At 38.6% G+C, this 24,814-nt stretch overlaps 1 protein-coding gene across 7 annotated transcripts in view; it reads right to left on the reverse strand.

Annotated features, from left to right (window-relative positions):
• Positions 1-219: 219 nt before the first annotated feature.
• Positions 220-24,814, reverse strand: part of EXD1 (exonuclease 3'-5' domain containing 1) — a 41,901-nt gene continuing 17,306 nt past the window's right edge. For 6 of the 7 annotated variants that reach the window (XM_055537419.1, XM_055537416.1, XM_055537420.1 and 3 more), the window contains 7 exons: positions 24,251-24,309; positions 20,788-20,874; positions 14,212-14,316; positions 14,055-14,135; positions 11,605-11,748; positions 10,453-10,644; positions 220-1,699 (listed from right to left, as the gene is read on the reverse strand). In XM_055537419.1, coding sequence (XP_055393394.1) covers positions 1,040-1,699; positions 10,453-10,644; positions 11,605-11,748; positions 14,055-14,135; positions 14,212-14,316; positions 20,788-20,874; positions 24,251-24,309 — 1,328 coding nt within the window. In that variant the 3' untranslated portion in view covers positions 220-1,039. The remainder of the gene's footprint in view (positions 1,700-10,452; positions 10,645-11,604; positions 11,749-14,054; positions 14,136-14,211; positions 14,317-20,787; positions 20,875-24,250; positions 24,310-24,814) is intronic. The other variant, XM_055537417.1, reaches the window with a different exon arrangement.

The raw sequence follows: 24,814 nt of genomic DNA on the forward strand, positions 1-24,814 counted from the left end.
AATTCCCTGGTGAACCAGTGGTTAGGGCTAGGCACTTTCACTGTTGGGGCCCAAATTCGATCCCTGGTCAAGGAACTAGAATTCTACAAGCTGCGTAGTGTGGACAAAAAAAAAAAAAAAAAAAACAACAGATTTCTACCCCAGATTCTAGACTTAGAAATGCAGAAACATTCCAATTTATTCCTACCCTGACACAATGAAGAAAAGTGAGAGATAACCTAATGCCAAAACAGGTTTATTGCTTATTATACACAAAAGAATGTGAGCAGCTTGCAAGTATTCAATATAAAAAGACTCAGGACAACTTGCCTTCTTTTCACCCTAAGAAAGCATACCATCTCCAGGCAAACAGAGTGCAATCAAACTTAAAGTTTACATAATAGACATACTTTAAAGAAGTCCCTGCTTTTAAGGAAAAAGGACAAAATTGTCTAAAAGTAAATGAAATGAAATGAAACTAGAACAGTTATACTGATTCCTGTAGTAACATTAACTATTGTTTGTCTATAACATAAGACAGACTGAAAATTTAAATTGAAAAATAAAGTTGGATTTTTCAGCTTTACTGAAGTATGCCTGATAAACTTACTTATTAGTATTTTTAAAAGGAAAAAAGTTCTGATAAACTTGTTGGGTATAATTTTTTTAAACTTCTGGCTAAGAGTTTTACCAACCCCCTTCAAACCAAAAAATACAACAAAAAAATTTAAAGTATAGGTTCTTTCAGACACTAAGTCCAAAATTTTTCCCTTCTTCAAATCTTTTAAACCCAAATTATGAGAAATAATTTAGTCTGGCCACAGGGAACATTTCTACAGAATGACATAATCAGAAAATCTACTTCTTCCATTATTTAACTTATTCATTCCCATCCTAATCAAATTCCAGGAATACAGAAAGTAAGAGGATATAATTTTCCCTGAAGACTGTGACTGAGACAAAACTGAATTTACAACATGAGAAACTTAAGCACTGAGGAAGGCCCTGATGACAGTGGAAATAAACCACCTTAATGGCCTCAAAAACAAACTGCATATCTCTAAGGCAGATTGGGAGAATCTGGATTTAACCAGGAATCAGTCTTTTCCAAAGCTGGGCAGGGAGGAAGTGTGGGAAGCACAGCTTTCCTAAAAGGATGAAAAATGTCACTTGGAGACACTCCGGTTTCCTGAGGAAGGGAAGGAGACACTGAAACATCTTGTTTTGTACCCTTTAAATCTTCCTTGTTTTCCGCCATCAATAACTGTTCTATCTCCTCTTTCAAAGATAAACTTGTCTGAAACTCTTGTTTAGGTATCTTGAGGTGTTTTTTTTGAGTTATTCTCTGGTCTTTAACCCCCTCTGACTCAGGGTAATTTAGGTTGTAACTGGAATCCTTGCTGGCATCTTCCTTTGTGGGAGGTAGATATTGAGGCTCTACTGTGGTTTGTCTACTCTTAGATTCTTCTTTCAGTAAATTTACATCCTCATAAGATGTAATATTTGGGGCTTTATCTTGTGTAGAATTTTTACAAAGTAAGAAACCTCGTACCTTTCCCTCTTTCCCTGCTGTCTCTGTCACCGATTTCTTTGGACGTAGTACTGTCCTTATTAGGAGTCCCTGCGCGTTCACTCTATATTCTTTTGCCGCTCGCTCTCTGCGCTGCTTCTGGAAGTCCTGGAGTTGAAACAGTTCCTCCGGGAGCTCCATACATGTAGGCTAAGAAAAGAAAATGAACACAAGTCTACTATAACTAAACTTCTAAACATAGCCCTTAAAATCACTTCTACTAAACAGTATTTGGCAAGCAAGCATCTATTCAAATGTGTTCTTATGGCACCCTCTAGTGTCTTCAACTATAGTAGTATTATTTTTTGAGTAATTTAAATATGTTGAATCCAGTTTTGTATGTTGTGCATGTGTGTATACATAAAGATTATAGGAAAAAAGTAAGGGTCCATTCCAATCTTGCCCCAACTGCCTTAGCAGGTATACCCTGTAAAAAGCAGCTTCTTGTGAGCCTCCCAGAGACAGCCTTTGCATATTTGATTTCTTCCTAAATATCTTTGCTATTTAGTAGCAAAGATATTTCATTGGATTATATTTTTCAATTTTTATTTTCCTCCAACTTTTTATTTTGATAACTCTAAAAATATTTTATACAAATGGTAATATTATATTTTTTCCATCTTGATTTTTCCACTAAAAAAATCTGTCTTAAGAGATTTTTCCATGTTGGCAATTTTAATGGCTGTATGGATATACCATAATTTGTTTAACCAAACCGTTATGGATGGATATTTGGGTTGTTTCCAGTATCTTGTCATCACATAAATGCTATAATACAGGATATATTAAGAAAATGTGCTCTCTCTTATGAGGCAAATAATTTCTCCCAGGTTGCTTGCCCTTTGACTTTGTTCACAGTATTTTCACTATTCAAAATTTTTGAAGTCAAATTTATCTTTTTTGAATTCTGACTATTTCTGTTGCATAGAAAAGCATTCTCTCATACAATTCAATACCAAAAAAATAAATAATCTTTTTTAAAAGTGAGCAAAGGACTTGAATAGACAATTTTCCAAAGAAGATATTTAGGTGGCTAACAGGTACATGAAAAGGTGCTCAATATCACTATTCATCAGGGAAATGCAAATCAAAACCACAATGAGATTATTAACATTTCTTAAGATGCCTATTATCAAAAATACAGAAAACAAGTATTGGTGAGAATGTGGAACAAAGGGAACTCTCATACACTGTTGAGAGGAATGTAAACTGGCACAGCTACTATGGGATGCAGTATGGAGGTTCCTCAAAAAATTAAAAATACAACTATTATATGGTCCAGCAATCCTATGTCTGGGTACATATTTGAAGGATTAAGAAAACAGGATCGCAAAGAGACAGGTACATTCCTTATTCACTGTGTCATTATTAAAAATGGTCAAGATATGTAAACAACCTGTTGTCTATCAACAGACAAATGAATAAAGATGTGGTGTATATATACACACACAACAGAATATAATCCAGCCATTAAAAAGAAGGAAGTCCTGCCATTTGCAATAATATATTTGAACCTGGAGGGTTATGCTAAGTGAAATAAGCCAGAGAGATAAAGACAAATGATGCATGGAATGACTGATAGATGAAATCTTAAAAAAAAAAAAAAAGCACCAAACATGTTACTTCTTAAAAACAGAAAATAGAATGGTGGTTCCCAGGGGTTGAAGGAAAGGGAAATGGAAGATGTAAGTCAGGGGTAAAAACTTTCAGTTTTAAGAAGAATAAGTTCTGGGGATCTAATGTACAGCATGGTTACTATAGTTAATATTTGAAAGTCGCTGAGAGTACATCTTAAGCATTCTCAGCACACACATAGAAAAAAGGTAGCCATGAGGTGATAGATGTGTTAATTATCTTAATCTTGGTAATGATTTCACAATGTATGTTGTATAATAATGATGTACACTTTGAGTTCAATTTAGTCCCTCAGACGTGTCCAACTCTTTGCAACCCCATAGACCGCAGCCCGCCAGGCCTCCCTGTCCATCACCAACTCCCGAGTTTACTCAAACTCATGTCCATTGAGTTGGTGGTGCCATCCAACCATCTCATCCTCTGTTGTGCCCTTCTCCTCCTGCCTTCAATCTTTCCCAGTATCAGGGTCTTTCCAAGGAGTCAGTTCTTCGCATCAGGTGGCCAAAGTATTGGACTTTCAGCTTCAACATCAGCCCTTCCAATGAATATTCAGGACTGATTTTCTTTAGGATGGACTGGTAAGGGACTCTCAAGAGTCTTCTCCAACACCACAGTTCAAAAGCATCAATTCTTTGGTGCTCAGCTTTCTTTATAGTCCAACTCTCACATCCACATATGACTACTGGAAAAACCATAGCTTTGACTAGACGGACCTTTGTTGGCAAAGTAATGTCTCTGCTTTTTAATATGGTGTCTAGGTTGGTCATAACTTTTCTTCCGAGGAGTAAGCGTCTTTTTATTTCATGGCTGCAGTCACCATCTGCAGTGATTTTGGAGTCCAAAAAAATAAAGCCTACCACTGTTTCCCCACTTATTTGCCATGAAGTGAGGGGACCAGATGCCATGATCTTAGTTTTCTGAATGTTGAGTTTTAAGCCAATTTTTTCACTCTCCTCTATCACTTTCATCAAGAGGCTCTTTAGTTCTTCACCTTCTGCCATAAGGGTGGTGTCATCTGCATAGGACGTTATTGATATTTCTCCCGGCAATCTTGATTACAGCTTGTACTTCTTCCAGCCCAGCGTTTCTCATGATGTACTATGCATATAAGTTAAATAAGCAGAGTGGCAATATACAGCCTTAATGTACTCCTTTTCCTATTTGAAACCAGTCTGTTATTCCATGTCCAGTTCTAACTGTTGCTTCCTGACCTGCATACAGATTTCTCAAGAGGCAGGTCAGGTGGTCTGGTATTCCCTCTTTCAGACGGAATTCTCTTTCAGAATTTTCCAGTTTGTGGCGATCCACACAAAAGCTTTGGCAAAGTCAATAAAGCAGAAATAGATGTTTTTTCTGGAACTCTTTTGCTTTTTCAATGATCCAGCAGATGTTGGCAATTTGACCTCTGGTTCCTCTGCCTTTTCTAAACTCAGCTTGAACATCTGGAATTTCATGGTTCACATATTGCTGAAGCCTGGCTTGGAGAATTTTGAGCATTACTTTACTAGGATGTGCTGCTGCTACTGCTGCTAAGTCGCTTCAGTCATGTCCGACTCTGTGCGACCCCATAGACGGTAGCCCACCAGGCTCCCCTGTCCCTGAGATTCTCCAGGCAAGAACACTAGAGTGGGTTGCCATTTCCTTCTCCAATGCATGAAAGTGAAAACTAAAAGTGAAGTCACTCAGTCGTGTCCGACTCTTAGCGACCTCATGGACTATAGCCTACCAGGCTCCTCCGTCCATGGGATTTTCCAGGCAAGAGTACTGGAGTGGGGTGCCATTGCCTTCTGTGAGATGAGTGCAATTGTGCAGTAGTTTGAGCATTCTTTGGCATTGCCTTTCTTTGGGATTGGAATGAAAACCGACCTTTTCCAGTCCTGTGGCCACTGCTGAGTTTTCCAAATTTGCTGGCATATTGAGTGCAGCACTTTCACAGCATCGTCTTTCAGGATTTTGAAATAGCTCAACTGGAATTCCATCACCTCCACTAGCTTTGTTCGTGGTGATGCTTCCTAAGGCCCACTTGACTTCACATTCCAGGATGTCTGACTCTAGGTAAGTGATCACACCATCGTGATCATCTGGGTCATGAAGATCTTTTTTGTAAGTTCTTCTGTGTATTCTTGCCCCCTCTTCTTAATATCTTCTGCTTCTGTTAGGTCCATACCATTTCTGTCCTTTATTGTGCCCATCTTTGCATGATATGTGCCCATCTTTGTATGATATGTTGCCCTGTATCTCTAATTTTCTTGAAGAGACCTCTACTCTTTCCCATTCTATTGTTTTCCTCTATTTCTTTGTACTGATCACTGAGGAAGGCTTTCTTATCTCTCCTTGATACACTTTAGAACTCTGCATTCAAATGGGTATATCTTTCCTTTTCTCCTTTGCTTTTCACTTCTCTTCTTTTCACAGCTATTTGTGTAAGGCCTCCTCAGACAGCCATTTTGATTTTTTGCAGTTTTTCTTGCGGATGGTCTTGATCCCTGTCTCCTGTACAATGTCACGAATCTCCATCCATAGTTCTTCAGGCACTCTCTCTATGAGATCTAGTCCCTTGAATCTATTTGTCACTTCCACTGTATAATCGTAAGGGATTTGATTTAAGTCATACTTGAATGGTCTAGTGGATTTCCCTACTTTCTTCAATGTAAGTCTGAATTTGGCAATAAGGAGTTCATGATCTGAGCCACAGTCAGCTCCCGGTCTTATTTTTGCTGACTGTATACAGCTTCTCCATCTTTGGCTGCAAAGAATATAATCAATCTGATTTTGGGGTTGACCATCTGGTGATGTCCTTGTGTACAGTCTTCTCTTGTGTTGTTAGAAGAGGGTGTTTGTTATGACCAATGCATTCTCTTGGCAAAACTCTATTAGCCTTTGTCCTGCTTCATTCTGTATTCCAAGGCCAAATTTGTCTATTACTCCAGGTGTTTCTTGACTTCCTACTCTTGCATTCCAGTCCCCTATAATGAGAAGGACATCTTTTTTGGGTGTTAGTTCTAGAAGGTCTGTAGGTCTTCATATAATCGTTCAACTTCAGCTTCATCAGCATTACTGCTTGGGGCATAGACTTAGATTACCGTGATACTGAGTGGTTTGCCTTGGAAACGAACAGAGATCATTCTGTTGTTTTTGAGATTGCATTCAAGTACTGCATTTCGGACTCTCTTGTTGACTTTAAGTACACATAATTTTGTCAACTCTTCCTTGATAAAGTTGGCAAAGACATTTTCCTACTGTGAGATAATTTTCTTTTAATACTTTTTGCCAATAATTTCATAATTCCATTTTTATATAAATACTTGATCTGTGGGATTTACTTTGGTGTAGTAAAAGATGTAACAATACAACTCTGATTCTCCTCCTTCCACAATGGTTAGTCAACTGTCTAAAGCCACTTACTAAATAATCTTTTTCTCACTGATTGGAAATTCTACCTTTATCCCAATCATTACTGATATATATGAGATCTATGTTGGGGTTCTCTCCTCTCTTCCACTGATCTGCCTATACATGTATCGCTGACATTTAACATAGACATATAATATGTTTTAATATCTGACAGGACTATTCTTCTTTATGCTTATCTATCCCTATAAACATTATAATCACAGTTTACCAAAATAATTACAGTTTTAATATTTTTCCTAGAATAAAGTTAAATTTAAAAGTTAATTCAGGAATAATTGATAGGCAAAAATACTTAATGTCCCCACGCATTTAAATCCTCTTTTACACCATTCGGTAATACTTTTTCTTTAAATACTTTAAAACATTTTCTTCATTTCTATATAATCTACTTTTTGTTACAATTATAAATGAATGTTTTTCTCCCATTATATTCTCTAGCTGTATAAATGGTATATTCTCTAGCTGTATAAATTATAAATGGGTATATTAATTTTATGTTATATTTGTACCCTTTACCAAATTGCCTTTTTGTTTGTGGCAGTCTTTTCCAGTCGATTCTCTTTAGTATTTGAATGTATCATAAGCAAGTCCTAATTCCTGTTCCTCTTGTTCAATTTTTATAGTTCATTTTTTTTCCTAATCCCACTGGCTAATAGCTTCAGAAACTACTAAAGTAGTGGTTATAGTCACCAATTTTGCATTTTTTTATATTAATGTTCCCAATCAAATATTATGTAGTCTTCTTGCTTGAGATATGTTTTATCATGTTAAAGTATCTATTCCAACTTTAATCAACAATGTACATAGAAAATTATCAAATTTTTTCAGCAAATAACAGTGAGGGTAAAATATTAAAAAGATAAAAAACTGTCCTTTACAGTGATAAATGAAAAACATTAAAATTCTCCAATCAAACTAACTATGCAAGGACTTTTATGTTATTCTTTTCTTGTTAAACAGTGACAGCAAAATACATAAAAGTTACAAAATGACCTTCTCAGCATTTATGAGATAATCATAAGACATTCTTGGCCCTAGTAAAATACAGAATTTAACATAATATAGTTGCTCAGTCATGTCTGACTCTTTGCAAACCCATGGACTGTAGCCTGCCAGGCTTCTCTGTCCATCGGGATTCTCCAGGCAAGAATACTGGAACGGGTTGCCATGCCTTCCTCCAGAGGATCTTCCCAACTCAGGTATCAAACCCAGGTATTCCACATTGCAAGCAGATTCTTTACTGTCTGAGCCACCGAGGAAGCCCACAATATTTTCTATCAATACTAAATATTATGAACATAATATTAAAGCATGCTTGTAACTATAATACAGAAACATATTAATAGAATAGAAAAGTATAGGGGTTTCCATAGTGACTCAGTGGTAAAGAATCCACCTGCCAATGCAGGAGACATGAGTTCTATCCCTGATCCAGGAAGACTCCATATGTGGCAGAGTAACTAGGCCTGTACACTACTATTACTGAGCCTGTGCTCTAGAGACGAGGGACCCGCAACTGCTGAGCCCATGTGCCATAACTACTGAAGCTCACATACCCTAGAACCTGTGTTCCGCAACAAGAGAAGCCACAAGAAGTCCAGATACCACAGTGAAGAGAAGCCCTTGTTCTCCGCAACTAGAGAAAAGCCTGCGCAGCAATAAAGATCCAGGACAGCCAAAATAAAATAAATATTTGTAAAAATAAAAAAGCGTAGTACATCAAATGGAGTTTGTATCAAAAATGCTATTATTTTATTTAGGGCTTTGCATCAATATTCCTAAATAAGAATGGTTTAAAGCAGCAGCCTGTGAACTTTTTATGTAAGGAGCCAAATAGCAAATATTTCAGGCTTTGTAAGCCACAAACATGGCTCTTGCACACTTTTTTTTTAACAATCCTTTCAGTTCAGTTCAGTCGCTCAGTCATATCTGACTCTTTGCGACCCCATGAATTGCAGCACATCAGGCCTCCCTGTCCATCACCAACTCCTGAAGTTCACTCAAACTCACATGCATCGAGTCAGTGATGCCATCCTGCCATCTCATCCTCTATTGTCCCCTTTTCCTCCTGCCCCCGATCCCTCCCAGCATCAGAGTCTTTTCCAATGAGTCAACTCTTCGCATGAGGTGGCCAGAGTACTGGAGTTTCAGCTTTAGCATCATTCCTTCCAAAGAACACCAAGGACTGATCTCCTTTAGAATGGACTGGTTGGATCTCCCTGCAGTCCAAGGGACTCTCAAGAGTCTTCTCCAACACCACAGTTCAAAAGCATCAATTCTTCGGCACTCAGCTTTCTTCACAGTCCAACTCTCACATCCATACATGACTACAGGAAAAACCATAGCCTTGACGAGACAGACCTTTGTTGGCAATGTCTCTGCTTTTGAATATGCTATCTAGGTTGGTCATAACTTTCCTTCCAAGGAGTAACCGTCTTTAATTTCATGGCTGAAATCACCATCTGCAGTGATTCTGGAGCCCCAAAAATAAAGTCTGACACTGTTTCCACTGTTTCCCCATCTATTTCCCATGAAGTGATGGGGCCAGATGCCATGATCTTCGTTTTCTGAGTGTTGAGCTTTAAGCCAACTTTTTCCCTCTCCTCTTTCACTTTCATCAAGAGGCTTTTAAGTTCCTCTTCACTTTCTGCCATAAGGGTGGTGTCATCTGCATATATGAGGTTATTGATATTTCTTCCGGCAATCTTGATTCTAGCTTGTGCTTCATCCAGCCCAGCGTTTCTCATGATGTACTCTGCATAGAAGTTAAATAAGCAGGGTGACAATATACAGCCTTGACGTACTTCTTTTCCTATTTGGAACCAGTCTGTTGTTCCATGTCCAGTTCTAACTGTTGCTTCCTGACCTGCATATAGGTTTCTCAAGAGGCAGGTCAGTTGGTCTGGTATTCTCATCTCTTTCAGAATTTTCCACAGTTTATTGTGATCCCGACTGTCAAAGGCTTTGGGATAGTCAATAAAGCAGAAATAGATATTTTTCTGGAACTCTCTTGCTTTTTCCATGATCCAGAGAATGTTGGCAATTTGATCTCTGGTTCCTCTGCCTTTTCTAAAACCAGCTTGAACATCTGGAAGTTCACGGTTCACGTATTGCTGAAGCCTGGCTTGGAGAATTTTGAGCATTACTTTACTAGCGTGTGAGATGAGTGTAATTGTGTGGTAGTTTAAGCATTCTTTGGCATTGCCTTTCTTTGGGATTGGAATGAAAACTGACATTTTCCATTCCTGTGGCCACTGCTGAGTTTTCCAAATTTGCTGACATATCGAGTGTAGCACTTTCACAGTATCATCTTTCAGGATTTGAAATAGCTCAACTGGAATTCCTTAAGACTCTACAAATCATTTTTAGCTTGTGAGCTGTATAAAAATGGGCAAGATTTGGCCTTAATGCAATAGTCTATCAACAATATAAGTTTTCTTATATTGTGTTGGGTTCATAAAAATAACTAACGAAGTATTAAATTTACCTTTTCTTTGAAAGATATATTTACTGGAAATATAATTTAATATTGTGAAAAAGTTTTTACAATATTTAACAAAGGAATTAGGACTTACAGCACATCAACTTTTAGTTTTATTGAAATGCATGTCACCAGTTGTATCATATGAAATAAGTGTCAGTGATCATAAAATATATATATATTTATACATATATATACATATATATATGGTATAAAAAAAAAAAGTGCTCAAGTAGCTGCATTAAGCCCTTCAAGAATATTTCTCATCAAGTCTGCTGAAAAAAACCTGGTGCAGCTGTGAAGAGTGGGTATCACTGTGTCCCCCCATGAGAAAGCAGAAGTCTTTAAAACAAAGCCACAGAGTTGTACCTACCTCCATGCCTCCCAGTCGGTCTGCAGACCCTTCTCGGTAGGTGTTTAGGTATCTGTCCACCAGGGTAGTTAGGTCAGACATCATTTCATCCAAGAGTACCAAGCGAAGGGGGAGCAGGTAGGTAGCTTCCAAAGCCAAAATTTTCAGCAAAGAAGGTGAAAGAGGTCGTGTGAACCACAGTTCTGGGTTTTCCTAGAGATATCAAAACAATTTTCTTAGAATCTTAAACAAAACTTTAAAGAATGGTTTATTTAAGTGTTGCTTAACTTAAATCACCATTACTGTCATCTTCTTCAGTTATTACCTTCTACTTTCACACTATGGGTAGCCTTCTGATAATATACACACATACACAAACATACTGTGTGTATACATTTGAGTGTCAGTACATAATGGGGGAAAAATGTGGGGGAGGGAGGGAGGGAAGAAGGTGAATAGGGGGAGAGAGAGGGCTTGAGAGAGAGAGAGATCAGGGCTTCTCATGCAAAACTGGAAGCAGCAGGACTGATTATATGACCAAAACTGCAGCCAGTATGATCATGACTTAAGTTTACATGCAAGGCTGTTAGAAGCTGAAGAAAATCTATCTAACTTTGGGAGAAGTAATTGGCATGATTTTTGTTCCAGTGCCTTAATCCAAATTCCCAATAAAATCTCCTCTTATCCAACTTGAAAATTTATTTTAAAGTACTTTAACCAACAAATCTGGATGCTGGTCTTTTCCCACTTGAGACCACAAACTGCTCCCATTTGAAACAACTAAGATTTTGGCAATGTCCATATGCTTTTCATAGAAGCTGTCATTTTTCTATATAAAATGCTAATAATCCCACTCACAAAGCACTTGAAAATATTAATGTCATATGCTAAGCTAAGCTAAGTCGCTTCAGTCGTGTCCGACTCTGTGCGACCCCATAGACGGCAGCCCACCAGGCTCCCCCATCCCTGGGATTCTCCAGGCAAGAACACTGGAGTGGGTTGCCATTTCCTTCTCCAATGCAGGAAAGTGAAAAAATGAAAGTGAAGTCGCTCAGTCGTGTCCGACTCTTCGTGACCCCATGGACTGCAGCCCACCAGACTCCTCCGTCCATGGGAGTTTCCAGGTAAGGGTACTGGAGTGGGGTGCCATATGAGACATACTTTAATACTCACTCGAATCCATTTTTGTCTCACTTCCAGAAAGGAGAGATGTTTAGGGGCTATTTTAAGGTGTCTGATTAAACTTTCCTGTAAAGTACTAATGCAGTTTGGAAGAAAGCCTCCCGTTTCCATGGAAAATTGAAGGACATCTGCTACCTGTGGCATTCAAAAAGAACAAACAGACCAATTCATAGAATATATTACAGAGAGCTATCTCATGACAGAAATATATTTGGAGAAATGTCATTAAATACAATTTTCCCAAGGACCCATGTGATAGACAATGCATTCAGAAAATTTTAAGTTGTTAGGTTAACTTATTCTTAGAAATTAGAAACAAAAAAAGGACCACGCAACTTTAATGTGTCCCTATTTTCTCTTCCACTTCTTTTAATTGCCTGCGTTATGGTTATTTATTACTCTTTGGTGCCTTCAATGAATGGGGAAAGGAAAATAAAATTAAAGGATCACTTCTACTTATTAGCAACTCTGGTAAAGTTTTGGTAAGGAAAGCTAATAAAGTTAAGAATTATAATCATTATTTATCTGTGTGTGCTATGCTAAATAATGGCCCCTGAAGATATCCACATCCTAATTTCTAGACCTGTGAATATTATCATAAATGGCAAAATGGACTTTGCATCTGTGATTAGTTAAGGATACTGAGATAGGGAGATGAACTTGAATTATCTGGGTGGGCCCTAAACATAATCACAAATGTTCTTATACGATGAGGCAGAGGGAGATTTTATTACAGGCAGAGAAGAAGGTGACGTGATGACGAAAGAAGAGATTTGAGTGATGTACTTGGAAGATGGAAGGAGTCACAAGCCAAAGTACAGGCGAAAGCTGAAAAGGCAAGGAAACAGATTGTTCTCTCAGAGCCTCAGAAGAAACCAGCCCTGAGGACACCTTTACTTTCACCTGGTGAAAATGATTTCAGATGTCTGACCTCCAGAACTGTAGGAGAGTAAATTTATGTTTTAAGCCACAAAGTTTATGGTGATTAGTTACAATAGCAACAGAAAGCTAATACACTGTGTTAAAGGAAGACAAATTGAAATAATTCTGAATTCCTGCTTCTTGAACTATGAAAATCTGAAAAGAAAAATATGGAAAGACATGCTAGAGATTTCCTGGTGGTCCAGTGGTTAAGAGTTCATCTTCCAATGCAGGGGATGAGGGTTTAATCCCCGGTTGGGGAACTAAGATCCCACATGCCTCATGACCAAAAAAAAAAAAAAAAAAAAACCACCCCAAAACAGAAAATAGAAGCAATATTGTAACAAATTCAATAAAGACTTTTAAAAATAATAATAATAAAAAAGACATGACAATGTCTTCATTAGACAACATATATGGGCTCTAATCAAGAAGCTGAATGGCCTCAAGAGAATGATAAGCAATTTTTTTACATTCTGGAGTTAGCAAAGAAGCAATCTCTATACAGTGAATGCTCTTGAAAGAAGGTCCTCTGGCACAAAGTTCATTATAAGCAGATACATAAGAGCAAACTTCAACCACATACAATAACATAAAATTGAACTTTTAGGAATTTCTGTTTAAAAATAATTGGTTAACTCATTATTTTAACCCCCCTCAAAGGTTTTAGGTTTATATATTCAAGATCTTCCTTTCATGGCATTAATCTAGAAGATTAGAAGAACTTAAAGAATACATAATGAAAATTAGTAGTTTTATGGCTCTCATAGACAAATCAGAAACCCAGATCAGCTCTAAATCTAGTATAGTCTAGGAATTTCTCTAGGTCCTTTATACCAGAGAAAAATCACTTATCTTCAGGCTATTCGGGGCCAGAATAGGCTTTGGGGGCACATCTAGGACAACCTGTATCCCTGAGCTAGAAGCCCATTAACCATTAGCCTTAACTGATACCCGGTAGCTTAGATGGTAAAGAATCTGCCTGCAATGCAGGAGACCCAGGTTCAATCCCTGGGAGGGGAAGATCCCCTGGAGAAGGGAATGGCTACCCACTCCAGTATTCTTCCCTTGAGAATTCCATGGACAGAGGAGACTGACAGGCTACAGCTCATGGGGTCACAAAGAGCTGGACACAACTGAGCAACTGTCACCCTAACTGATACATGTGTGGTACAGGCATAGACATGACTGTTCCCCTCACAGTAAGAGTCCGTGTCAGATTTCCAAATAACCCCCAAATTGTTCGAGTTTCTGAATGTTATAGAGCTGAGAGCTTGCTTCTTGTTTGAAAAATTCTGGAGCAAAATGAAGGGAAAAAAAACCTAAATACTTACAAATAACTTTTCTGCAATGCTTCTACAGTTCACCAAATGTTCTCATATATTGTACAAACATATTACAGGATAAGTGGGCAGGAATGAGGCACACATAAAAAGACTTCAATCATTCATCAGACAATGCTTATTTTCTAAAGAAACCATATGTACAATGGATTGATTCTAGCGTTTCCCTGCATGTACCTGGGTGTCAAAGACATTATTCAGCAGAATTCCATACTGATGAGAGAGGCAATCAGAAAGCCAACGACAATCATGAATAACCTAAGGAAGCAGAAGACAGAGTTATTAGAACCTTGTTATTACTCTTACTAGCAGATGAATCAGCTGACACACTCACCTTCAAAATTCTCTTGTCTTCTAATACCATCTGAAGTCCATTGTTGAAAGCACGACTTCCCAGAAGGAAAATGTCAAACAAGTAAACCCGGCTATTTGTGGCCACCTGCAATAGACCATCCAGACACACATAAGACAGAACTAGGGAAGAGGAAGACATGAAAGAAAGGGTCAAGAAAGACCTGAAAATAACATTTAACATCCACATTTTTAAAGTAAACAATACACACTCATTGACTCTTAGGGAAATAGGTTTAAATTTATCTTAAGTTAAAGAAAAAAACCCACACTGGGATCAACAAGTCCACATTGCTATTTTTCTTTCATACTGCTATATTTAAAGTGGATAACAAACAAGGTCCTACTGCATAGCACAGGGAACTCTGCTCAATATTATATGGCAGCCTGGATGGGAAGGGAGTCTGGGAAGGAATGGAAACGTGTATGTAGGACTGAGTCCCTTTGCTGTGCACCTGAAAATATAACATTGTTAATCAGCTACACTCCAATATAAAATAAAAAAGTTTTTTAAAAACCCACAAATACACTATCTCTGTGATCTTTCAAAAGAAAGAAAAGGACAAATTGGTGGTTTGGCCTTTAGCTTTTTTCTTTTTTAATGTTTTACGTTTCACCTGTGGTATCCTAATATTCTGGAATTATAGGTTTAAGGGGAACTAACAGTATTTAATTCTCAATAACACAAAATGCTATTTCTCTGAATTCCATAACATGCATGGTCATGTTAGGTGTTACATAAAATTACTCAGAAAATCCTTGTCATCTAGCAGTTTAAAACAGGCTGGCACAAATGGTAGGATGTGAAATATTGCCACTTTGATCAATTTTATACAATTTTAAGAATTATAGGTTGTTTTTGATCATAAAAGTCACAAAGGTTATATAGATTTATAATGTACTGAGTCAAAGAATAAAGGTAAGAAAAGATCCAGATAGGTCTTGAGAGCCAGTTATGGGACAGGTAGATGGCATCTTTGTCATTTCAGGAGCTACTGTTGGTACGGTTACAATTACCAGGCCAACCAGGAACCCATTCTCAAATCTTTCACGTTGTTGCTAGAATGTGACACCTGAAATAGTCAATCCCTGCTCTTTCTCTACCTCTTTAATTATAAAAAATGAATAGACACATTATAGAAGCTTGGAAAATAATTCTTTGCTAGACTGTAAACTCTGTGAGAGAAGAAATTATGTCCAACTCACTACTTGTAACTGAAGCAACAACTAGAACAGAGCCAGGCCCATGGACGACTGTTATCCATCTTTTCAGTGAATCAGTGCATCATGCAGTACAACATTCCCTTCCTTTTTTTCATATAAAAATGTATATGACTCTAATAATATGCATTCAGATCTATACCCTGCTTTTTTCTCTCATAAACTTTCAAACATTTTTCTATACTATATTTGCCAACTTTTGGCAGCCACATAAAATCTATCAAATATACTGTATTATCTCCTACTGTTAATTATTTAAGTGGCTTCTGACTTTTCATCACTATAAATGCTGCCACGATGAAGAGGTTCGCACAGAATTTTTTCTCCATGTTTTGAATTATTTAGGATAGATTCCCAGAAACAAACATGAGAAATGTGCCAAATGATAAAAAAAGAAAAAAAAAAAACAACTTTATGACTCTAAACAAATATTTGCTACCTTCACCTTAGGACACAATGTTATATCTGAAAATATTTGACCACAGATGAAGGTTAAACATTTAAATAATTTAAAGAAAAGCAGTGGGAAATACTGACAGAAAGAAAGCAGATTAGGAAAAACAGAACAGAGAAAGAAACACAAAATGAAAATAAAGGTTTAGGAACTGAAGGTGCCAGATACTAAGAAAAGTGAGGAGCTAGAAATAAGGCAATGGGCTGAAGGTCTGTATAAGTAAGTCTCTAAGTTACCCCTTTCCATTACCACGGAGGACAGAAGATATATTCTCTGGATAAATCCAACGAGACAGGCTCTAGGGTTGGGAATATAAGATATAGAAGAGGGCAGGGGGTTGGTAATGGAGTCAGAAATGAGTCTGCACACTGAATTCTGAGCCTCCAGGCCTCTTCCCTTGTAGCTTCAGGCTTGACATCACCAGCTGGCATTGGAACAAGAGGATAGAGGGCTCCAGGGAAGATGGCTTCAAGATAAAAATGCAGCCCAGGTTATCAGAATAGATGTAAGCCTGTGAAAAACTATACTGAGGGGGAAATATGGGAAGGCTTAGCCATAAATGAAAGTAAAACAAACCTAGATAGCATATTGAAAAGCAGAGACATTACTTTGCCAACTAAGGTCCGTCTAGTCAAGGCTATGGTTTTTCCAGTGGTCATGTATGGATGTGAGAGTTGGACTGTGAAGAAAACTGAACGCTGAAGAATTGATGCTTTTGAACTGTGGTGTTGGAGAAGACTCCTGAGAGTCCCTTGGACTGCAAGGAGATCCAACCAGTCCATCCTAAAAGAGATCAGTCCTGGGATTTCCTTGGAAGGAATGATGCTAAAGCTGAAACTCCAGTATTTTGGTGACCTCATGTGAGGAGTTGACTCATTGGAAAAGACTCTGATGCTGGGAGGGATTGGGGGCAGGAGGAGAAGGGGACGACAGAGGATGAGATGGCTGGATGGCATCACTGACTCAATGGACGTGAGTCTCAGTGAACTCCGGGAGTTGGTGATGGACAGTGAGGCCTGGCGTGCTGCGATTCATTGGGTCGCAAAGAGTTGGACACGACTGAGCGACTGAAATGAATTGAACTGAACTGAAGATGGCAATTATCAATTCTATGAAAAACAAAAAGTTGGGCAAGAAAAGAATAATCTTACTGGCTCAACAAGGAGCAATGGTTACAGTCATAATCACATACAGCCTGAATCCTGTCTTAATCAAAAATTGGGATATAAATTCCCCCACCAAAAAAAAAAAAAAAGCACTCCACCAGAAACACTACTTTAAAAAGACACACAACCCAATGTTCAAAGCAGCATTATTTACAATAGGTTATTACCTGGAAATAACCTAAGTGTTCATCAACAGGTGAAAGGAAAAAGAAGTGGTGGGAGACACACACATACACACACAATGGAATACTACTCAGTTATAAAAAAGAATACACTTTTGTTATTCACAGCAACATGGAGGGACCCGGAAGGCATTACCAGACACAGAAAGAGAAATACTGTAGGATATCACTTATATGTGGAATCTAAAAAATACAACAAACTAGTGAATATAACAAAAAAAGAAGTCAACTCACAAATACAGAGAACAAACTAGTGGGGGAATATAGGGGTAGAGGAGCAGGAGGTACAAACTATTGGGTGTAATATAGGCTTAAGAACATATTGTACAATATGGGGAATACAGCCAACAATTTTGTAATAACTGTAAGTAGAAAGTAACCTTTAAAAATTATATAAAAATACGGGTTTCTCTGGTGGCTCAGTGGTAAAGAATTCGCCTGCCAATATAGGAGACACAGGTTCAGTCCCTGATCCAGGAAGATCGCACAAACTGAGGAGCAACTAAGACTGTACATCACAATTATTGAGCCTGTGCTCTAGAGTCTGGGAGCCGCACCTACTTAGCCCACTTGCTTTAGCCCAGGCTCCATAAGAAGAGAAACCACCACGGAAAAAAAAGCCTATGCACCACAACTAGAGAGTAGTCTCTGCCTGCCACAATGAAAGAAAAGCCCATGCAGCAGTGAGGCCCCAATACAGCCAAATTAAATAAATTAATCAAATTATTTTTAAAAAATCAGTTGTATTATTATAAAAAGTTACATGCTGCTGCTGCTGCTAAGTTGCTTCAGTTGTGTCTGACTCTGTGCGACCCCACAGACGGCAGCCCACCAGGCTCTGCCACCCCAGGGATTCTCCAGGCAAGAACACTGGAGTGGGTTGCCATTTCCTTCTCCAATGCATGAAAGTGAAAAGTGAAAGTGAAGTCGCTCAGTCGTGTCCGACTCTTTGCTACCCCATGGATGGCAGCCCACCTGGCTCCTCTGTCTATGGGTTTCTCCCAGGCAAGAGTACTGGAGTGGGTTGCCATTGCCTTCTCCGGAAAAAGTTATATAAAAATAAAAATTCTTAAAATTGGGATATAGCTACATTGGTAGGCTCTATGGAATGTGGGTGTTATACAGAGCAAAATCTTTACTTCATATAATAAAAGTTAATAATTTGTAAAACTAATAAAGAGAACAATGACAAATTATTAGAAAAAGGAAAACAGAAATATTTCAATATGTTAAAAGTCACTGCCTCTGTATTTGTGTGTCTGGTTCCCTGGTTTTTGAGGCTGCTACCAGAGGATGCCCCTTGATGGCATGGCTCTGGTGCTGGGGTGGCTTGTATTTGTGGGTCCTACAGGACTGTGGCAACTGGAGGGCCAGTTCTTGGCAGGCGTCCACAACCCCCACCCAGGGCACTGCACAGACAGTGAATGGGGGCACATGCTCCAGTCCTTCTGTGAAGGAGAGCTCTTTGCTTGTCCTGGAGCTTCAGCCTGAGGGGCAGGTTCCAGGGTTGGTACACTTTAGTGGCCTATGGAGCTGCTCTCAAGGAACATAAGCTGTGGACTCCATCTCGACACTTTCCTTCGCTCCAGCTTGCCGATGTCACCCAGAAAAGTGCTAATACACTCATCCAGAACCCTGATTTCTGTAACTGCCATGCAGGGGACATCTCCAGATTTCCCAGCTCTACTGGCCAGCAAGGTTTATGCTTGTGGTCCCATCAGTTCAGTTCAGTTGTTCAGTTGGGTCTGACTCTTTGCGACCCCATGAACCTCAGCATACCAGGCCTCCCTGTCCATCACAAACTCTCAGAGTCCACCCAAACCCATGTCCATTGAGTCGGTGATGCCATCCAGCCATCTCATCCTCTGTCGTCCCCTTCTTCTCCTGCCCTCAATATTTCCCAGCATCAGGGTCTTTTCAAATGAGTCAGCTCTTCGCATCAGGTGGCCAAAGTATTGGAGTTTCAGCTTCAACATCAGTCCTTCCGATGAACACCCAGGACTGATCTCTTTTAGGATGGACTGGTTGGATCTCCTTGCAGTCCAAGGGACTCTCAGGAGTCTTCTCCAACACCACAGTTCAAAAGCATCAATTCTTTGGTGCTCAGTTTTTTTTATAGTCCAACTCTCACATCCATACATGACTACTGGAAAAACCATAGCCTTGACTAGATGGACCTTTGTTGACAAAGTAATGTCTCTGCTTTTTAATATGCTGTCTATGTTTGTCATAACTTTTCTCCCAAGGAGTAAGCGTCTTTTAATTTCATGGCTGTAATCACCATCTGCAGTGATTTTGGAGCCCCCCAAAATAAAGTCTGACACTGTTTCCACTGTTTTCCCATCTATTTGCCATTAAGTGATGGGACTAGATGCCATGATTTTCGTTTTCTGAATGTTGAGCTTTAAGCCAACTTTTTCACTCTCCTTTTTCACTTTCATCAAGAGGCTCTTTAGTTCTTCTTCACTTTCTGCCATAAGGGTGGTATCATCTGCATATCTGAGGTTATTGATATTTCTCTCGGCAATCTTGATTCTAGCTTGTGCTCCATCCAGCCCAGCGTTTCTCATGATGTGGTCCCATAGGACTGTATATATTTGCATACTTTAAAAAGCTGATGGCCAAGTGTCTCACTTCCAGCTGCCCTGAGTCAATGTGCTGAGATCATCTCCATGGGGACACTGACAGGTCTCGGGATATCCTCAACTACTGGGAGTTATTAAAAGTGTAACAGGCTGCTTAGACAGCAGAGAGGTTTGAAAGACAACTAGAAGCTGAGGCAGAGTTGAATAACAAGGTAAGCTGATGTAAGTCTTCATTCAAAAGATGGAAGACATTGGTTGGGAATTCAGCTGGCTTTTTTGGCCCACTTCCCCTTTAAATACCAACCCATGGGGCCTGAGTGGTGAAGAACCCACCTGCCAATGCAGGAAACTAAGAGACAAGGCTTCAATTCTTGGTTCAGGAAAATCTCCTGGAGGAGGGCATGGCAACCCACTCCAGTATTCTTGCCTGGAGAATCCCATGGACAGGAGAGCCTGGCAGGTTACAGTCCATAGGGTCACAAAGAGTCAGACACGACTGAAGCGATTTAGCACACACACCCCTTAAATACTGATGCTGCTGAATTTGATCCAAACATGGTTACCCATCCTCTAGCTATTCAAGGCTCAGTACAAACTTCTTTGGATATAATAGAGATCCTCATCTGACATCTCCTTGATCCAGGAAAATGAAAATGATGTGGCAGAAATCTACTGTGGAAAGTTACCAACCAGAAGGAAAGATAAGAAATTCTTTATACATCTAAGGCAAGAGAACAAAGCTGAGAAAGAAGACCTTAAGTAGAGTCTATGAGACATCACCGATGATTATAAAGCTCTTTCCTTTTGAAAATAATAAACTGAGTACGAGGAAACTGAAAGACATTCCAAACTAGTTACAGGACAGCAACACTGGGGTGACATAAAAAGACAATTACAATAAATTTACTGGTGGATCTACAATTATTTCAAAAGTTTGAAGAACTCTCTCACCTGAAGCCAACATAGTTTCCCATGACGACACACATTAGCTCCTTCTGCTGCCACACTCAGGACACTTTGCTTCTTGATGTGGAGCATCTGGTGAGAAAAGGAAGAAAATAAAAATCTCCAGGAAATAAATGCTGCAATTATGACATCATGAATGACACAAGTAAAATTGCTATAAATAAACAAATTGGATCATACTTTTTAAACTTACAAAATCAAACACATTTGCTTCATGCACACACACACACACACACACGTCATACTGAATACCTCTGATCTTTTCAGTGTTCACAAAGTTATTCCACAACTGGAAAAGAAATCATTCCTATCGCAAATGCTAATAAGAGTTGAAAACTCAGATACCTTTTGTCACCACTGATGTTACAGTGAACAATTTCTAGTCCTTATGGCAAGATTCTTCATGCAAAAAACAGCAAACTAATACAGGGCAACTTACTGTACCAAAAGGGAACTCACACAGTGGCTGAGTCTCACAGTATCTACTGCTCAGAATGAGAAAAACACAGACTCAACAGATCCTTTAAAGTCTTGGATTCATTAAATTACTCAAAACTGAAATAAGAGTATCCCCAAAACACACATTGGTCCTCTTATTAAATCTATAATCTTATATTTCAAAACATTATACAATTCTAAAATCCCTACTCCATAATCCATGAAAATATCTATATGGCACAAGATTCTCCCCATTTTACAGGTAGAAAATTACTCAAGAATAGAAGGGCAAAGCAATGTACACTAGCACAATATCTTTCTTTTTAGAGCATAAAGTTTTCTATACTCTGAGTATTTTTCATCAATGATTAAAAAAGGGGACTGAATTTCAGTTCCATTCTCAATCAACAAGAAGACTGCAAAACCAGGAACAAAGGCTGTATTTCCCTATTGATAAGAATTTCCAAACAGCTCTTTAAATTTCCAGAGCAATAAGGTTCTCATCTTATTTTTTGCTGCTGTCATGGATCCTTTAAAGCATCTGTTGATAAACTAAAAAATCCTTATAACAATTAAAATGACAATGGAATAGATATTTCTCTAAAGAAAATATACAATGGGAAAAGAATCTAAAAAAAAAAAACAGATATATGTAGAACCGATTTACTTTATTGTACACCTGAAATTAACACACCATTGTAAGTCAACTGTACTCCAGTAAAAATTTGTTAAAAATAGCCAATAAGCACATGAAAATATGTTTAATGCTATTAGCCTTTGCTGCTGCTGCTGCTATGTCACTTCAGTCATGTCTGACTCTGTGCGACCCCATAGATGGCAGCCCACCAGGCTCCCCCGTCCCTGGGATTCTCCAGGCAAGAACACTGGAGTGGGTTGCCGTTTTCTTCTCCAATGCATGAAAGTGAAAAGTGAAAGTGAAGTTGCTCAGTTGTGCCCGACTGTTAGTGACTCCATGGACTGCAGCCCACCAGGCTCCTCCATCCATGGGATTTTCCAGGCAAGAGTACTGGAGTGGGTTGCCATTGCCTTCTCTACTAGCCTTTAGGGAAATGCAAATCAAAACCAGAATGATGTATTATTACTTCATATCACTAGGATGGCTATAATTAAAATGACAGATAATAAGTGTAGGTGAGCATGTGGAGAAACTGGAACCCCCATGTCCTGCTGGTTGGAAAGTAAAATGGTGCAGCAGCTTTGCAAAACAGTTCTGGCCAATCCTCAAAGAGTTAAACACAGAATCATTATATGAACCAGCAACTCCACTTGTAATTATCTATCCAGGAGAAATGGAAACATATGCCCACACAAAGACTTGTACAATGTGTGTTCACAGCAGCATTATTCATAACAGCCAAAAAAGTAAAAACAACCCAAGTGTCCCTCAAATGGTGAAAGGATAAATGGAATATGGTATATCTATACAAAGGAATATTATTTGGCAACAAAAATAAATGAAATACCGATATGTGCTATAACACAGAATTTGAAAGTATTATTCTAGGTGAAAGAAGCCAAACCAATCACAAATAACCATACATTGTATGATCTCATTTATATGAAATATCCTAAACAAGCAAATTCACAGAGGCAGAAAATAGATTAGTGGTTGCCAGGGGCTGGGGGACTGAAGAGGGATTGGAGGTATTGGCTAGAAATATGGGGTTTCCTTTTGGGGTATTAAAAATGTTCTAAAATTCATTTTGGTAATGGATGTACAATTCTGTGAATATGCTAAAAGCTGGTGAAGCATACATTTTAAATTGTCAAATTTTATGGCATGTGAATTATATCTCAATAAAGCTGTTAAAAAAAAAGAATCTAGTTGAAAGTTAATGCTCCATTAAAAAATACACCTGGGCATACATGAGCATAAGCTTGCATCTAAACAGAAAAACCTAATGACTTCCCTGACACCTATCTGTGAATCATAACCTAGGCTGAATAGTTACTGCCATATGTCAAATTAATGAATCGTAAAGAAATTGCCTAAACAGAGATCCACTCTTTTTAAAATATAAGTAAAAAAATTTCTGACTCTCTTCTAAAACTGCCAATGACTCTCCACCTTACTCAAGTCAAACTTGAAATCCTTATGTCTAAAAATCCCTACCTGATCTGCTTCCTGCCCACTTCCATTTCTTAACACTCTTTCACTGTGGTCCTGCCACAAGACCTCCCTGCTGCCTCTGCATACAAGTCAAGTGTGTTTCAGCTACAGGCCTTAGCTCTTGCTAATCATGCCTTCTTTAACTTTTTTACCTATTTATCCACATGATTAGCTCCCTTACTTCTTTCAAGGTTTCTGCTTCACTGTCACCTCTTCACAGAGGCTTTCTGTCTACCCTAAATAAAATAGGAACTCCTTAACATTCTATTCACCCTACTATACTTTTGTTTTCTTTATAGCATTTATCATCAATTGACATATAATTATTTATTTTCTTGCATTAAAATAAACTCCTTCAGGGCTGGAACTTTTTGTTTTTTTCTGTTTTTCATATAGAATTTTTTAAATTAATTTTTGGTTATGCTGAGTCTTCACTGCTGCCTTTGGGCTTTCTCTAGCTGCAGTGCCTGGGCTTCTCACTGCATGGGCTTCTCTTGCACAGGCTCTAGGTGAGCAGGATTCAGCAGTTGCTGCACACAGGCTCAGTAGTTGCGGCTCTCGGGCCCTACAGGGTATGCTCAGTATTGTGGCGAATGGGCTTAGTTACTCTAACACACTTAGAATCTTCCTGGACCAGGGAGCAAACCCGTGTCCCAGCATTGACAGGCAGATTTTCATCTGCTGCACCACTGGGAAAGTCCTGGAATTGTATCATTTTATCCCAGACCTCAGAACGATGCCTGGCACAAAGCAGGCACTCAGATATTCTGTTAAATTATTAGGGAGAACAGTTATCTTACAATAAGAGAAAAATGTATGAGACATAGACATGATACCCATTTGCAGACAATACTGAGGATGACTAAGGGCAATACTTACTGCAGCACCAAACTTCTGCTGGAACTGATCAATGACTGTGTATGTCACCTCCTCTTCCTCTACAGGAGAACAATAGTATAGATATTTGTCTTCCTTAGCAACAGAATAGCCCTCCCACTAATTTTAGCCATACTCCTAAATTCCAACTCAACTGCAACTCAAATGTCTAGAACTACTGAGACTATGTCTAGAATACTGAGAACTATTTCATTATCACCTGTATCAGTCCATCCCACTATTAGCATCTGACTTGTCAACTGAGAATAAACAAAAGTCCCAGTGATCATAATCTCATGAAGTGAAATATTTACTCATTTCCTGTGATAATCCATGTTTCCCTCATCGTTTATGTTTTGAATATTTCAAGACAAGTACCTCCTTTTTAAAAAAAATGTTATACAATTGTTAAAGGTTACACTCCATTTAAAGTTATTACAAAATAGTGACTGTATTCCTCGGTGTTGTACAATATATCCTTATAGCCTATCTTACAATAATTAGTACCTCCCATCCCCCAACCCATATATCACTCCCTAAACTGGTAACCATTAGTTTGTGTTCTGT

Source organism: Bubalus kerabau, chromosome 10, assembly GCF_029407905.1.
Source record: "Bubalus kerabau isolate K-KA32 ecotype Philippines breed swamp buffalo chromosome 10, PCC_UOA_SB_1v2, whole genome shotgun sequence".
NCBI lineage: Eukaryota > Metazoa > Chordata > Mammalia > Artiodactyla > Bovidae > Bubalus > Bubalus kerabau.